This window comes from Miniopterus schreibersii (genome assembly GCF_964146895.1).
Source record: "Miniopterus schreibersii genome assembly, chromosome: 15".
NCBI classification, from domain to species: Eukaryota; Metazoa; Chordata; class Mammalia; order Chiroptera; family Miniopteridae; genus Miniopterus; species Miniopterus schreibersii.
The window spans coordinates 49,498,122-49,515,840 of record NC_138115.1 but is presented as its reverse complement, the minus strand read 5'-3'; the positions used below and the strand labels follow the sequence as shown (position 1 = coordinate 49,515,840).

The following is a 17,719-nucleotide window of genomic DNA, read 5'->3' as shown; positions in this document are numbered from 1 at the left end:
TTTGGGATGTTCTGAAAATAGTGTTGGGTAAAATAAATTAGGAACACAGAACCCATGTATTTAAAAAGCACCAGGATGGTCAGACTGACTTAGAGGGCTTACTTGTCAGCTTAATTTGGAAGAGCTCATCTTAATGATACCTCTTAATCTTTTATTTTCTGAAATTTGATTTATTGTGGGAAAATATATATAATTAAGTGTACAGTTCAGTGGTATTAAATGCATTCACATTGTTGTGAAACTTTGCCACCATCCATCCCCAGAACTTCATTTTTAGATTGAAACTCTACCCATTAAATAGTAAGTCCCCATTGCTCTTTCTAGCCCCTAGCAACCACCATTCTATTTTTTGTCTCCTTAATATTTGATAGTATGTAGTTCTTATCATTATATTGTCACAATAGTTTTTAGAGAAAAAAATGCATGGCTCTGGAAAGCTCAGGTTTTGGTACCTTCAGTTATAATTTTTGATAATTTAAAGTTAAGAAACTAAATTAGAAAAAATTTAATGTATACTAATATTTCATACTCTATAGGAAAACCATATTGTTGGAAATTGTCTGTTATGGAATCTCATATGTTTTAAAAATCAAATTTTATACTTACCAGTGGGGTTTGTCATATATCAGTATTTTGTGCATTAGTGTTCCCTGTTGAAACATTTAAAAAAAAAAAAAAAAAAGATTTTTTATTGATTTTTAGAGGAAGGGAAAGAGAAACATCCATGGAGCCAAACATCGATTGGCTGCTTCCTGCACGCCCCCTACCGGGGATGGGGCCCACAACCTGGGCATGTGCCCTGACTGGGAATGGAACTGGCAACTTTAAGATGCACAGGACAACGCCCAACCAGTTGAACCACATCAGCCAGGGCAACTGTTGAAACATTTTGATGTATCTTTTGTAAATCTTCCTTTTACAGATTTTATACTTAGAGTAATATGTTAATTGAATTTGAAAAGAAATATTTTTTTATCCATTTTTGGAAAATTTTCTTTATGTTTCTTTGTTTTTCAGATAGTATTTAAGGAGTTGTTTGAGTTGATAAAATAATTCAGACATAAGTAATTTTGTCAGAACTTTTATTTTTCTAATGTGTAACTTGGATCATTTTTAGGCTAAATGTTTCATGGATTTCAAAGCTGGAGGCACCTTGTGTCACATTCTTGGGGCTGCTTACAAGTATAAAAATGAACAGGGATGGTAAGTTTTGTATTTATTTGCATGTTTTGATATAATATAGAAGTTTGACTCCACAGCCCACACACTCAGTCACTAAGCTATACCCCTCTCCCTGGAATTAAAATGGAGCAAAAGCAAAGTAAGTGTTGAGTAAAAAATATGGAGAAAGCATTCAAATTTGTAAAGATTTAGCCATCTGAAAATGACTAAGAATCAGTGAAGACAACACCAAAATATTATGCTTGGGTACTTATATAAAAAGACTGTGGGAAAAGATTTTAAGTAAAGATGAATTTTACCACATTTAGGACAATAGTAATATCAAAGAGAACCCAGACACCGTTGAATGTGAACAAATGATGTTTAAGCATATACAAAGTCAATAGACTTTCTTTGTACTTGAAGAATGGTGTAGTAGTTTACTGCTGTTGGACTACTTTTCTATATGATGTAAAATATCTTAGGTTTAAGGAAAACTGGATACTTTATGGAACAGATACTTCATTTTAACTGGAGTGGATCTTAATGTCTTAAAATTTAATATTTTGCATGTTGACACTGCTTCCTTATATGACTGAGAGAATACCCTTGTTCATTTTGTAGCACTGTTTTAATTCCAAATCTATCCAGCTCTTTTGCATTGCATGCTACAACCAAGTTTTTACTTTTGTTTAAGATAGGAGACAAATTAACTAGTTACCTTGTTTTTTAGGCGGAGGTTTGATCTACAGAATCCATCCCGAATGGATCGTAACGTTGAGATGTTTATGAATATTGAAAAAACATTGGTGCAGGTAACTGAGAAAGTTAAATTATTACACATTTTTTCCTTGGATATACTTCAGTTCTAATATTAGATTGCCAAAAAAATCAAAAGAAGAAAAACTTTCTGAAATTATTGTTCTTTTATTTTTACGGGTTTTGGGGGAGATTAGAGCTATAAAGTATGACTAAAACTTGTCATTTATGGAATATTGACCTTAAGCTTCTGGTGAAGTGATCTATGATATTTTTCTTTATTAATTTCACCAAACCCATTACTTGAGTCTCTTTCATGTTTAATATAAATACTCTCTCATCCTACCAGCCATTTGTTTATAAAGTGGTTTTCTTTGGATTTGTTTCATGGTTGTGCCATAAGTATAGATTTTACTTCCCCAACTAGTGTATGACCTGGAGGAGAGAACACTTCATTTTCTTCTTTTCTTTTCTAGTATTTTTATTGATTGATAATTTGTGATGATCATTGAATTAACTTCCTGGGGGGAGGCATCTGGCAAAAATTTAGTGAGGTATTATCATTAACTGAATGCTGAAAAGTTTTCTCCTGGACTTTTAGCTAGAGATATAGCTGAGTGTTTTTTGTTTGTTGTTGATATTTGGTGGTGGTTGAGGGAGTTAATATGCATGTTTTAATCACTTTTTTATGTAAGATTAGAAGTGGGGGGGAAAGAGCTATAATCCACAATCTTTACATTTTAAGTAATTTACATAATGAGCCAAAATGAGTACACACCTACCCCCAGCCAAAAAAAGGTGTAGGTGAAAACACTGCATTGGACTGATAAAGTAAGTTCAGGTAAAATTGGCTAGAGGATTAATATACCAGTTTGGTGCCTTAATGAAAAAAAAGATGAATTTCTTTAGGTCATAATTCTCAACATCTGTTTGTCCAGGTGTACCTAGCTACAGAGAAGGGGTCTGGGGATGTCATTAAGTAGCCTGCCGAGCACCTAGGTTTTATATAGACATAAGACTTTTACATTCTTTTACATACTAAAGTATATCTTCCCATTTTAAGCAACATGGCTTTGAGTGCCACTTTTGCCATTAGGATGATGCATAAATAATGTGACATTATTTCAAAACCAAGAGAATTTAAAAATCTGTTCTTTCTTTCTCAGAGCAATTGTCTCACCAGACCCAACATCTACCTCATTCCAGACATTGATTTGAAGTTGGCTAACAAACTGAAAGATATTATCAAACGACATCAGGTAATAGACACGGTCACTACAGAAACATCATGTAGTAGTAAACATAAATCTCAACCATAGTATCTTTTTATTTCAGTTTATATCTGCATTAAATATAAGTTTCTCTTTCTGGGTTCTTATAGTACTAAGCTTTTTTTCTCTTTACTCACCTCCAGTTCCTAGCTTAGCATAGCACTCCCCCCCTAGCATTATTGAGATCTAATTGACACATAATATTGTGTAAGTTTAACGTATATTATGTGATGATTTAATACACATATATGTCCTAGAGTAGCATTTAATAAAGGCATTGGGACGGAGTCGTCATAGTCTTATTGTGAAATGTGCTCATGTAGAGTAAAGAAGACCAGTGAGCATATTCTACATCACTGTGATCACAAAGGCACACAGAGTTGAGAGTTGGTGACACAGTTGCTGGGAGGAGATAAAACACTACTTCAAGTAAACCTGGTCTCCCTTTTATTATATGTATTACTGTATTTATGGCTTTTTAAAAATGACTGGGAAATTCTGTTTTCCCCATAAGCTTACTATTACCTTGATTCACATGTACCAGTGCTATCTTCTAACATCTTCACCTCTTTCCTATAACTTAATTTTAGTCTGAGACTTTAGGTGTTTACTGCCTGTAGGTTTGTGATTACATGGGGCTAAACTATAAGCAGGCCCATGTCATGTAAACTAACTGAGGAGACCCAGGTAGAAGATAATTTTCTGAAATAACATCATTCGAGTGACAGTTTTAGTAATGCTTAGGATTGAGAAGCTTCATTAAATATCTATTTTTTCTACTGCAAGAGTGATTGCTAGTTGAACTATGTTTTAGCATTTAGTAAAATATCTTCCAAGTTCCTAAAGCAAAGATTTCTAATACTGCTTACAGTTGGAGATATAGTAGTTTATAATAGGCTCACCTATGAACCAGGAGGTCACAGGATATAAAGATCTTCTGGTTTCATAGAGTCTTAGGGAGGAGACCTTAAAAGCTAATAATAGTACTGCTACTGAATACTCTTGATCAGACACTTCTAGTGATTGAGAATTTTGTGCTTTATTTGGTAGCTAATTTATCTTTAGATAGCCCTAAATGTTAGAATTTTCCTTTAGTTGAAAATAGCATTATTTTCTTCTGATTTTAATAATTAATAAATACTCGTCAAAGACAATACTCAGGACATTTGTAAAGGTGCTGCTTGTACCTGGTTTTAAGACTTCTCATTCTTCTTGGGGTGTCTAGAATGAGAACTTTTGTGTTTAAATGGCTTCCAAGTCATGTTTTAGACTGGGTGTAGTGTTCTAGCTGTGACCAGGCTAAGACTTGAGCATTTAATCATCCACTTTTCTAACATTGACTCAAAGCAACAACAGCATATACAGGGTAGGGCAAAAGTAGGTTTATAGTTACAAGTACACAAAACACAGAGTTTATTCTTCTATTATTAATTATTGTATTATTTTCCATATGAACAACTAAACCTACTTTTGCCCTACCCTGTGTGTGTGTGTGTGTGTGTGTGTGTGTATGGCCCTAGGTCATGTATGGTTCATGTCCATAAACCTGCATTGATTCACTTCAAGTAGTAAAGATAATTTATGATGACTTTGTAGTAACTTTAAGAAGTAGAGGTACTCAGCTTTGGCTGGTGTGGCTCAGTTGGTTGGAGCGTCATCCCATACACCAAAAAGTTGTGGGTTCGATTCCCGGTCAGGGCACGTACCCAGGTTGTAGGTTTGATCCCTGGTTGGAGCACATGTGAGAGGCAGCTGATCAGTAAACATTTCTCTCTCACATCGATGTTTCTCCCCCTGCCCCAAAATCAATAAAAACATGTCCTTGGGTGAGGATTTAAAAAGAAAAATTAGAGATACTCATACTACTGATAAGGTTACCCAGAGAGCGATACATAGAGAATTAGCTAAGAGTGCTTGTATTATTTTACCATAGAACAGTGTAAACTGTGTCTGCAGATAATTTATTTTTGTTTGTTCCTTTTAATCACTATCCCTTTCCCTGACTAAAAATAATAAAAATATTGTAGTCTTAAAATAATACGTTTAAAGTATAAGTAAAATAATGCCTTTATAATTTTTAGGCTCTTTGCTTCTGGCATCTCATAGTTTCTTGGTGACGTGCTTTATTTTTACATTATTTTTTCATTGCTTTTCAGGGGACATTTACTGATGAGAAGTCAAAAGCTTCCCACCACATTTATCCGTATCCTTCCTCACAGGAAGATGGTAAGTTAGTTTTTGGTTGTGAACTGATAAACTCTTCACTGGGTTTTAAGTTATATCAGCAGAGGTTTAAACGGTATAACTGGCTGTTTTAGAAAGAGTTTCAAGTACAGTGGAACCTTGGTTCTCGAACTTAATTAGTTTTAGAAGGCTATTAGAGAAGCGATTTGTTAAAAAAAAAAATCATTTTCCCCCATTAGAAGTAACGTAAATTGAATTAATCAGTTCCAGACCCCTGAAAGCAAAAAAACACAAAAATATTCAGAGCACAATTTCCTGAGATGTTAACAAGGCCAGGTTTAGCAGTAAACTGATTCATACTCGCGCATTCTCTCTTTTGTTTGTCACCTGAGAGACACGTGACTGAACATACAGGTATCAGCATGAAAAGGTTGTCGGGTCAACAACCGAAGTTTTTTGTTCTACAACCGAGGTATTTTTTCTGTGAACAACTTGGTCGAGAACTGAATTGTTTGAGATGGGAGACATTCGAGAACCGAGGTTTGACTGTATTAAATTCTACAGATTATTTGAACTTATAATTTTTTATTTTTAGTTTTGAATTGGGCTAAGTAGACTAATTCTGTGATGTCCAACTTTCTAATCATTAGACTTTTATTTCTTTGTCAGTAATTACTTTCTGGGTGTTAAATCTAGGCATGCCTTGTGTATTTACTTAGTTCATGTTTGCTATGTCTCTTGTGTTCTGAAAATTAAGAGACATTACAAGATAGAAGAACGTCTCTGGTGAAGATTGGCTTACTGGCTGTGTGAAGGGCCCCTCAGAAATATGTTAGTTTGGTGAATTTGTAATGGTTTAGATTCTGATTTTCAGCCCTGCTATCCTGAAAGCTCATTTGGTCACTAGCCAGAGTTCATTAGATCTATGGCAACTGATTTCTGCTAACCATTCTCTTTCAGAGGTTGGAAAGATGGGAAACAAAATATGAATTATTAATTAACCAAATTAATTAATTTAGATTGAGAAATAATTCTCTATGGAGTGGCTCTCAATTATATCAGATTTGAGTAACTAATTACCCTGCACTGTTTTTCTTATCAGTGTAGATATGCTAGAAGTCAGTAACAAGATTACCGGGTAATTTTCATGTGCTTGAAAATTAAGAAATATATTGCCATGTAATCCATGGATGGAAGAAGAAATTGCAGTGGAAATGGAAAATCTTTGGAAGTGAATAATTATGAAATTCATAAAGTATAAGGAAATTAACTTTTTGGGATACAGCTGATGCCATATCGAAAGGGAAATGTATGTGTAGGGAAGAAGAAAGACTGGAAAGTCAATGGTTCACACATCCGTCTCAAGATACTAGAAAAATAGCATCAAATTAAAGCTAGAGAATAAAGGAAAATACGAGTAAAAATTAATGAAGTACAAACTACACTAGTAAGGTGCTCAGCAATATCAGAAGTGGTTCTTAGAAAAGAGACTAGTTGTGCTGCAAACAAGTGAGAAAAAAGAAAGAACAAATAATGTCAAGAGTGGAAGGAGGACATTGCTAAATTCTACAGATACTAAAAACAATTATAAGAGGTTAGGTTAGCTGGTTTGCTTGGTTGGTTGCTTGCTTGTGTGTTTGATGTTGAATCTAAGAAACCATTGCCTATCCAGAGTCCTGAAGTTCTACACCTAACTTTTCTTCTAAGAGTTTTATAGTTTTAGCTGTCGTATTTGGGTCTTTTCATCATTAGTTTCGATAGCTGGAAATTTGACTTTATTTGTAATAGTCACAATTTTAACCTAGTGATTATTATGGTTTTATAAAGGGAGAAACCTCACCCTGCCTTTAGTGTTTCTGTTTTTGTCCCTCTAGGTAGTAGCAACTGGTTGCCGCTAGGTGGAGGTGGTGGATAGCTGTGTATGTTAGAAGACTGATTCTGTTGCTGGCTAATTCTAAAGGTTTCTCTGATAGGCTGGTATAAATGCTTAAATTGTGAACTTACTGAAAACAGTTGCCTTTTACAAAAGGTTGGAACTGACAGTTGTTACATCTTAGCTACTTAGTAATTCCTTATTCATGTGAGGTTTTCCCCCTTTGTTTAATACAACCTAGTTTACTGATGTTTGCTTGGTATTGCTATTAGAAGTTGGAGTAATCGTTAAGAGATAGCATTTAAATTTAATTTTTAATATATTGAATTGGAGGTTATTTTTTAAATATAAAATATGATTCTGCACATTGTGGGATTTTCCTTAGAACAACTGGCTGTCAGGTAAATGTTGGCTCTGAGCAAAACCCAGAGCTGGGCTCCTTACATGTGCCTTCTTCAGGTAAGTGTGCAAATGTAACAATACCAGCCATAGCACATTAAAAATCATGTTGTAAAACCCTAAAAAATGCAGTATCCCTTTTATGTGGATTAATTAAAATTTAAAATAAAAGGGGATATTTAATGGGTCTTAAGATACTAGTAAGAATTTGAGTATGGCTTGCTAGAAGGGGGTACAAAATAAGAAAAAGCATGGAGGCGATATATTACGAAATTTGAGGAAAAGCAAATGACAAAGTTGGGCTTTTATGTCTTAGAATAGTAGGAGATAAGGGTGGGTAAGTGAGAAGACACAAGTTCTGGTTTACAGAGCTTTTTTTTATTTGGTGGATGAAGGCGGAGGTAGTGGGTAGCTGTGCATGTTCGGTGGAGAAGGTAGGCAGCATCGATGGTTTCGGTGAAGAGAAGTGTGCAGCTGAGGCCATGTTAGCCTCCTAAAAGGTAGCTCTTACTAGATAGTCTGTTTTGTTTAAACAGATTGAGTTCTGGAAGGCCCATTGGCCGCCTTCCCTTCACTTTTTCCTTGGTAAGTGTGCAACACTATCCCTGATTTTGGGATATCAGGTTAAGAAACAGGGCCCGATTTCTTCCTTTGCTCTTTCAAGATTGTAAGGTGGGCAGTTGGCTGCTTAACAAAGAGCCTAGGCATGCAGGCTTCGTGCCTTTAGTGTGTGAAGGGGCTATTTTATGTAAAATTGGCAGTGGAAAGCCAATTTTATTTATCTGTTTTCACTTACTAAGTTTTCTTGTTTCTTGGGTTTCAAGGGGCTTCATTAGGTCCCTCAGTATTGGAAACAAGTGTCCTAAGTGAAATTCAGACTACCAGAGAAATACCATCATACCAAATGCTGAAAAGTAGATATAATTTAACTGATTAAAATCATTAAGAATCATCTGATTACATAAATATGTATCTTTATCTTTGGTAAGGAGACTTGAAATAAAAATATCTGTCTTATGTGATCATATTACTTACAGTCTCATTGGGAAGGCTGAGTAAACAAAAGAAGTACTAGTATTGATAAAGGCTTTGATGGAGTGCTGTAGCCTGAATACCACGGAAAACTTACCCTTAAAAGGTGGTAGGTAACGTTTCGTCATGAAAAGCTGCTTTGGGGGAGCGTTTAGCAAACCAAAAACTTTGAGTAACAGTTAAGTCTAAATAGTGGCTTAGTCGCTTATTTTGTCAGCCCCACTGACGCGCTTTCTTCTTCCCTTTCAGAAGAGTGGCTGAGACCTGTGATGAGAAAGGACAAGCAGGTGTTAGTACACTGGGGATTTTACCCTGACAGGTAATGTCGATGTGTCCTGAGGCTGGGTGTAAGGGTTTTGTCAGTGCTGGCCAGAGGCACCTGCATACGGTTCCACTTACGAATAGTGACAGTTTTGTTGATTACTTTTAGTTATTGATCTCACTGTTTTAGGTCTTTTATTGGATTTCTTATTTAAGTTATGGAATTCATGAAATCACATGCCTTTATTTTTCTTAATAAACTGATGTATTTGCTGTGTTTGCCAAAACAGTTCTTCCATATGAAACTAGACTGCTAATTTAGATTTGTTTCCTTCAAGAAATGAATTTTCCTTCCCGGTATTTTATGACTTATTTTTCCAAAAGCTACTCATGTCATACCATTAAGGATGAAATTACTGCAGGTCTAAAATGAAGGTCTTCTTGGCAGAAATACATTTCTCTGGTGGTGGTGTTATTTCAACATCTTGTAACTCCGGCGATGTTTCAGCACCTAAATATAAAGAGTATTATAAACAGGAACTGGGACCTGCTTAGCATTACGCTCCTGTGGGGCGCTTGGGAATGAGGATGGGCTTCCATGTCTGGGTCGTAGACCTACAGGACCCTAAGGCTGCTCGGGTTCGTTTCACCGCTGTCTTGTCAAGTGGAAGTTCTCTGTGTCATGAGGGTTGTGTGTCAGAGCATCCCTCTTCCCCTGTGCCCCCATCCACTTCCAGCCTTCCCATATTGCTGGAAGTAAATCCCATTTCAGTATTGCAAGAATAAGTATTTCAGTAGCATTTCTAAAAGATAGGGACTCATTTTTTAAAAAAGTAAGCATTCCATTGTCAAATTGATTGCTGTTTGTTCGAATTAGAATTCAACCACATCGTGTAATTAGTTGATATATTTCTTAAGTATTTTTTAATTTATAGGTTCTCCCCCCCGCATGCAGTGTTTTATTTAAAAAAACCAGGTTATTTACTCCGTAGTTTACCACAGTGTGAGTATTTATTCTTATCTGAGGACATGCTTTCATTGATTTTAGAGAGAGGGGAACATCAGTTGTTGTCTCCTGCACGTGCCCCAACCGGGGATTGAACCCAACCCCTGGGTATATACCCTGATCAGGAATCGAACCCATGACCTTCCGGTGTACAGGATGACACTCCAACCAACTGAGCCACGCTGGCCAGGGCCGCAGTGTGAATTTTTTACTGGCATCTCTGTGATGTATTTCGCAGTGTGAATTTTTTACTGGCATCTCTGTGATGTATTTCGCAGTGTGAATTTTTTACTGGCATCTCTGTGATGTATTTCGCAGTGTGAATTTTTTACTGGCATCTCTGTGATGTATTTGAACGTATTTTTCTGTTCTTATAGGAGAAAATATGTCTTTAGATATGTTCAGAATTTTAAGAGTATATACACGGTCTTTATATGTTTGAGTTCATTAGAACCAAATCAAGTCAGCTTGCTTATCAGCCTCTTTTGAACCACAATTGACTACTTTAAATGAACAATTTTTAAATAATGTTTAAGTAAAATACTTTCTATGAAACATTTATAATCTCAGGACTTCTATTAAAACCTTTCAGTATTATAGAAACTATTATAGGAAATCAGTTTGTCTGTTAAGACATTTAAGATAGAAACTCAAATTTATGATGACAAGCTAAGTAAGTAAATGTTTGAAATAAGTTTTCTAACAACGCGTTTTAATACGTGTTAGCCTGTTTGCTAACCTTTTCTTTATGTAGCAAATAAGATGTAATAGCTGGTTCAAGTCATATCTTTTCAAGGGACCTTGTTAGTTCATTTTATTAACTATAGTTTGTGCCCTCACTTCTACCTGTGTAACATTTTCTACTCAAGACTCTTAAAGATTATAAGGTCACCAATTTTTTCTTACCACTGTAATTTTTACCTGGTGTAGTTAATTTAGTGGCAAAGAAACTGTTTTCCTCTCACTTATGTTTGTGTTCCTAAAAAACTTACCAGAGTGCTATAAATAGATATATAGAGCAGTGTTTGTTCCAAATGCTTTATTTATATATATGTATATATATATATATATATATATATATCTTTATTGATTTCAGAGAGAGGAAGGGAGAGAGACAGAAACATCAATGATGAGTCATTGATCAGCTGCCTCCTGCGCGCCCCCGACTGGAGATGGAGCCCACAACCCCGGGCATGTGCCCTGACCGGGAATCGAACCTCGATCTCCTGGATCCTAGGCCAATGCTCAACCACTGAGCCACACCTGGCCAGGCTGTTCCAAATGCTTTTGAACTGACTTCTGAGTAGTGGCTACAGGAAGCCAATGCTTGTTACCATACTTGTGTTTCATTCATATATTTCTATTAGCAATTATAATAGCATTGACAAAGTTGTATTTGGTAGGTAATTTTTTGCTTAATTCAAAATCATGGAGGGACAGGGGGAATGATTTATATCAGTGAGTTGGACTGCACCGACGAGAACCTTTGAGATAAGCCATGTGAAGATACAAGGGAAGTGAGGTCTGTGGATATCTAGGCAGTGAGGAGCATATTTAAAGGACACGAAGTGGCCATTGCGTGTTTAAAGAATGGCACTAAAGCTCCATAAAGTGGCTCGAATATATTGAGTACTAGAATCACGAGGCCTTGGCAAGCTACTGTTAGGATTTTGACTTTCATTCTGAGTTAGGTTTTGAGCAGTGGAACAATGTGGACTGACTTCGTTTTCAAAAGGATCAATCTGGTTGACATGTGAAAAATAGACTCTTGGGCTTTGGGCAGAAGTGGAATGGTGAGAAGTAGGTAGATTCTGGACGTATTTTGAAGGTGGAGTTGGATTATGGGGCATGAGTGAGCATGAAGGCAAGATAGCAACAAGGGTTCTGGCCAGAACAACTGGAATGATAGAGTTGGCATTTAGTGAGATTGTAGTGATTGACTAGAACACATTGTTGGGGTCAGGATGGCATTGTATGTTGAATTTTGAGTGTATTAGGTTTAAAAGCCTTATTAGACTTGTAAGAGGAGATATGAGTTGACAGTTGGATTCATGAATCCAGAATTTAGAGAAGAGGGCAGGTATAAGATTTTAAGTGGTCAGTATATATTTGAAGCCATGGGGCTGCAGGAGATCACCAAGTGAATGAGTAGATAAGAAGATTATTCCAAAAAAACCAGATGATTGTTCCAAAAAGTAAATAAGCAGATAAGATGCTTGTTAAAAAAAAAAAAAGATTGTTCAAAAAACTAAAATGGGGTTTGTGGGTGCTTCCAGTATTGATGAGGTTTGGGAGAAGAGGAGAAGCTGACAATAGACCGAGGGAGAGGCTGGTGACAGAAGGAATACCAGTCGATAGCACTGTCTTGGAGGCCAAGTAACGGAAATTCTTGAGGAGAGAGTGATCGGCTTGTTAAAATTCTGTGGACGAGGCTTGAACTTTAGGTTGAATAATGTGAAGATTACACTAGACCCCTACAGAAGAGTTTTCTTGTCAGAGTGGTGGAGACAGAAGTGTGTGATAAATTGCTGTTACTGCATCCTACTAGTCTCTCTGAAAAATATTTTCACATTTTGATTAAAATCTTTTTAGTGAATGAACTTGGGATCTAATTGAATTTTTTTTTTTTTTTTTGCCTTTATAGCTATGATACTTGGGTTCATAGTAATGATGTTGATGCAGAAATTGAAGATCCACCAATTCCAGAAAAGCCATGGAAGGTGAAAGATTCTTTTTTAAAAAAAATAATTATTATGTAACTTAATAGCTCTTTTCAGCTATTCTCCACAAGGATTTTAAGGAGATACAAAATGATGACCTTCCTTTCCTGTCATCCTGTTAAGAACTATCCAGTGGCCATGAAGGCCTCAGTATCTGGGTCTTAGATGAAGTATCTGCAGTGATGTTTGAGGAGACCCCAAAGCTGAGGGAGATGTGGTTTGAGGTAGCTGAGAGGAGAGTGAGGATTGGAGCTGAACATCATTCCTGGTGCTATTTAGGACGGCTGGACACAGTGCCTGCATAGCTTTCATTACAGTAGATTTATTTTACTAATCATTTCTGTTACAATGATAAGAGTTGTATTTTTAAGCTTTCAATGTGGAAATAATTTTGAAAGTTGTAAGAATTTAAAAAGCACTACTTTATACTTTTCTTCCATATTTCCCTGTTGCTAATTTCAGGAAATTAATCCTTTTAAAAAATATGTTTATTGATTTTTAAAGAGAAAGGAAGGGAGAGGGATAGAGAGATAGAAATATTGATTGAGACCTCAACCCAGGGCATGTGCCCTGACCGGGAATTGAACCAGTGACCTCTTGGTTCCTGAGTCAGCACTCAACCACTGAGCAACACTGGCAGGGCAGGAAATTAATTCTTAAAACTCTTACTCTGTTTATTCGGTAAAAAACATGGAATTTAAATGGTTACGTGGCCACTCACGTGTCATTGTTCATCTTAGTTTTAAATTTGTAACACATTGAGAATTTTACAATAATCGGCTGCTTTTCTTTCAAGTACTTTTAAAGCCTCTTTCCTTTTTAATACTTTTAAATAGTTTCAAGTGATTTATTATTTATGTAGATAGTCATGCTTTGATGTGGTTTTAGGTTCATGCAAAATGGGTTTTGGACACTGATGTCTTCAATGAATGGATGAATGAGGAGGACTACGAGGTGGATGAGAACCGGAAGCCAGTGAGTTCCCGACAGCGCCTCTCAGCCAGGAGTGACGAGGTATTTATTGGGTGTGGCCCGGTTGTTGTCCACTAGGAGCTGCTGCTTTCTCGGCCTAAATGTTCCCACGCATTCATTGGTAAACTCACATACAGACCAGGGTGCATCAGCTATCAAGTACATGCGAAAGTCACCAAGGGGCCGTATCAGCCATCTCGGGAGCTGGCATCTCCAAGAAAGGGGCATGAAAATCTTGGGGTTGCTAAGATTTAAAGTGGCCTATGCAGCATGACAGCGATACAGCTGATCATTTCTCTAGGTCTGAGTTTTAATTTTGATACACCAAATATCAGCACAGGATAATTTAACTGAGTTGGTTTTCCAAGGAAAAACTCATTAGTTTTAATATTTTTAATAGCTCTGTTAATACACATGCAGTAGTTAGTACAAAGTATAGGCCTTAAAGGTCTCAGAGTTACAGTTCAGTCCTTTTTTGAGGTGGAGGACTTGATATTTAATAGTCTGATCTTTTAAGAAGCCCAATCACTTAAATATTTATCTGTGATTCCTTATAAGTCACAACTTGTGAGATAATTGTGTCACTAGAGAGAGACCTGAGGCTGAGAAGAAGGTTTAGATGTGTTTGTGACAACCTGAGATAGAGACTGGTAATTCTAGAGTCCTTTTCAATGGGGACATTCAAATTCTGGGGTTTTGTATGTTAGGTTTTTGAAAAATTCACCTTTGGGCAAAGGTTTGTAGAAACTGAGGAATCAGTAAAGCTGACTGATATTTATTTCCATTTATTTCTTCCCAGCCAGTGAGAAGTCCCGAGAGAAGAGATAGAAAAGCATCAGCTAATGCTCGAAAGAGGAAACATTCTCCTTCCCCTCCACCTCCCACACCCACAGAGTCACGGAAGAAGAGTGGGAAGAAAGGGTAAGAGCCAGAGCGTGATTTGAAGGGCTTTCAGACAAACTCCAGAGGACTTCCCAGGATTTTACCTTGACAGTGGAAGTTGTGCTGAAAGGAAGTCTTCATTTGGTTGGAAGTCTGCTTTGAAAGCTCATCTTGTTATGGGCGGTTACCTGATGGGCATCTCATTCCTTATTTTATACAAGGGTGCCCTGAATACAGTCTTTTTTCTGCAACTAGGTATATATTGAGAAGCATGGCTGCTAAAGAATTTAAGAAATTATATTCATAGTTGTTAATGTCAGTGTGCCTCTGATTTTGTCACCTATCCCATTTGTGATCAAAATGAATCATACAGGACATGAACCTGTGCCTTAAGTTCTTATACAATACCTGGCCTGAAGTAGATACTTTGTAAATGGTAGAGAATGCTCAAAATATTTTAAATGAAATTTATAAATAATATTGATTTCAGAGAGAGGAAGGGAGAGAGAGAGGAACATCAATGATGAGAGTGTCATTGATCAGCTGCCTCCTGCACGCCCCTTACTGGGGATCGAGCCCCCAGCCAGGGCATTTGCACTGACCTGGAATTGAACTGCGATCTCCTGGATCATAGGTCGATGCTCAACTGCTGAGCCACGCTGGCCAGGCGAGCAATGACAATTTTTACAAAAAAGAATTAGTAACAAATTAGTACCATCCTAAGTGATTCTGCTTTGTGCTTCCTGGTATTTGAGTGATATAAATAGCCAGGAAAATACAGTTTTTCAGGCCTTTGACAAAATGTCTTATGTAACTGATTGTTTATGATCTGAGGTAATACGTGCCATATTTCCTTAGCAGATGTTTTATTACACTAATTTAAGCCTCTTTTTGGATATGGTCTTCAGTTTGTATAGTAGGATTTCTGTGTCTATTTCTCATGCCTAATAACTTCTGTGTTCCTTTTGGCTGTAATTTGGGAGATGTATCTAATTTGTTTGCTTTCATTTGTCTTTTAAAGTGATTCTGGGCATAGACTCTAACAATAGTGAAGGTAAAGCCCCTGAAATTGCTTGCGGTAAATAGCTACAGTAGTCTTGTTTATTTTTCACATGCTCTTGTATGTTTTAGCCAAGCCAGTCTTTATGGGAAGCGCAGAAGTCAGAAGGAGGAAGATGAACAGGAAGATCTTACCAAGGATATGGAAGACCCAACACCTGTACCCAACATAGAGGAAGTGGTACTTCCAAAAAATGGTTTGTTGCCTTCTTTCTGGACTATGAGAGTGTTAGGCATGACTCAGTCATTCTCAGCTATGCCATGAGATGGTTGATTTCTTGCTCCGCGTCCCCACTTCTCAACCTTCAAGTATGAATAGATTGCCCTTTTTAATGTTAGTGTTTATGAAATTCCTCTTTCCCCATCTTTAGGCATACTTTTGCTTTTTGGTTATTGAGAACATACTGGAACCAAAAAGTTCTCTAAATTTAGTGATACTTTAAAGTTCATGTTTTAGAAATCCCAACAGAATCAGTATGAGAAAAAGTGGAGTACTTTTCTTTGAACAAGTTAATGTGTTTGAATCAGTTATTGGGAAGAGAGGGTGTTACACTCTTTTAACTGTGATTGTGGGTTTGTCGATTTTTCCCTTTACTCCTGTTATTTTCTTCATGTGCTTTGAAGCTCTGCTAATCAAGGGGATATATATTTAGGATTATCATGGCCTCCTGATGGCTTGCCTCTTAATTTCAGCACATTTACATCCCCCTCAAAAGAACCCCAATACCTTTTGGGGGTCCAAATTACCCCTCCCCCACCCAGCAACCACTTACTCTACTTTCTGCCTGGGGATTTTCTATTCTCTGTTTGCTTTTTAGCTGAATTTTTTGTAGTTTGTTCTAGGTATTATGATATACTTAATTTATCAACTCTATTTAGAATCACTATTGTTTAGTTGAGATAAAAATGTGTGAAATTTACCGTAATATAATTTATGCCCTTTCCTGTCTTTTGTACTGAAAAAATATAATAATCTATGATATGTTATATGCATTTCTGAAAATCATTGCATTTTGTACAATGGGGCACTACAAACCACAAAAATGTATTTTAAAGGTCATATGGAAGAGAATATTTATAAAAGTAGTTAACAGATTTATTTGAAATAAAAGACCTATGAAGGTGGTGGTAGTCCTAACAGATACTTAAACTCTGAAACTATAATGATATAGTATGGTGTGGACACAGGAATGGCTGAATTCACCAGTGGAATAGAATGGCCAGTTCAGATGTAGACCTATATATAAACGTTCATTGTGCGTGCGTAACAGTGAGTGTAAAATGATGTCGATTACAGGGCAGTGGAAAATTGAAAATCAAGTTTCAATCAATGTAGGGCTAGTTACACGGACACACTGGGTCTATTAAAAATGAAAGGAATGAAATGTAACTAAAAATTCTTACATGGAAATATTACACAGATGAGAAAAGCAGAGAGCTAAGGACAGTGTGAATAATATTTATATAAGATGTTTAATTTTAATTCTCCGTGTATGTTTCAACGTCACGTAGATGTATAAAAGGTATCAGTACTCACAAAAATGAGAATCAACAAATGCACAAAAAACTAATATACTTTTTTTTAAGAAAAGGGATTAAAAGCTTCTCTTTATGTTTTGCTCTATTTTGTTTACTTTTATGATGAAAAAATTTTGGTGCTTTGGTATTAATTACAAACCTGGTGTGTTACATCAAGTAGTTTGCGTCTCAGCCAGGGTTGTGGTTTTTATATGAAGGTGAGGACTGAGTGATGGGGCAGTTGCAATGAGATTTGTACATTTTTACATATATCCTATTCTGGTTTTCTCTTAAAAACAAGTAGAACTTTCCCCCTAAAACATGATTTTTTTTCTTTCTTCTAGTAAATCCAAAGAAAGATAGTGAAAATACACCTGTTAAAGGAGGAACTGTAGCCGATCTAGGTAAAAACCAAGAAAATCTATATACTTCTGTGTTGTTTTCTGTCTACATCTATCAGCTTGTCTGATATCTTTGTCTTTATTGAGAGATGTTGCTTTCAGTTGCTGTACTTTTCAGCAGATAGTAACCACAGCTACTTTAATACCATTGTGGTTGGTTTGCTACCGTACTAGGAAGTTTGATTTTCTGTGATCCATTCTTTTCAATCTTAGTGATCTGC

At 36.4% G+C, this 17,719-nt stretch overlaps 1 protein-coding gene across 1 annotated transcript in view; it reads left to right on the top strand.

Moving 5' to 3' along the window:
- SMARCC1 (SWI/SNF related BAF chromatin remodeling complex subunit C1) overlaps positions 1–17,719 on the top strand; it is an 81,294-nt gene that overhangs the window by 9,860 nt on the left and 53,715 nt on the right. Inside the window, exons 3-12 of the mRNA XM_081159123.1 lie at positions 1,118–1,203; positions 1,895–1,976; positions 3,087–3,179; positions 5,348–5,417; positions 8,929–8,998; positions 12,591–12,666; positions 13,555–13,680; positions 14,438–14,559; positions 15,652–15,776; positions 17,442–17,501. Of these exons, the coding sequence (XP_081015249.1) occupies positions 1,118–1,203; positions 1,895–1,976; positions 3,087–3,179; positions 5,348–5,417; positions 8,929–8,998; positions 12,591–12,666; positions 13,555–13,680; positions 14,438–14,559; positions 15,652–15,776; positions 17,442–17,501 (910 nt within the window). The remainder of the gene's footprint in view (positions 1–1,117; positions 1,204–1,894; positions 1,977–3,086; positions 3,180–5,347; positions 5,418–8,928; positions 8,999–12,590; positions 12,667–13,554; positions 13,681–14,437; positions 14,560–15,651; positions 15,777–17,441; positions 17,502–17,719) is intronic.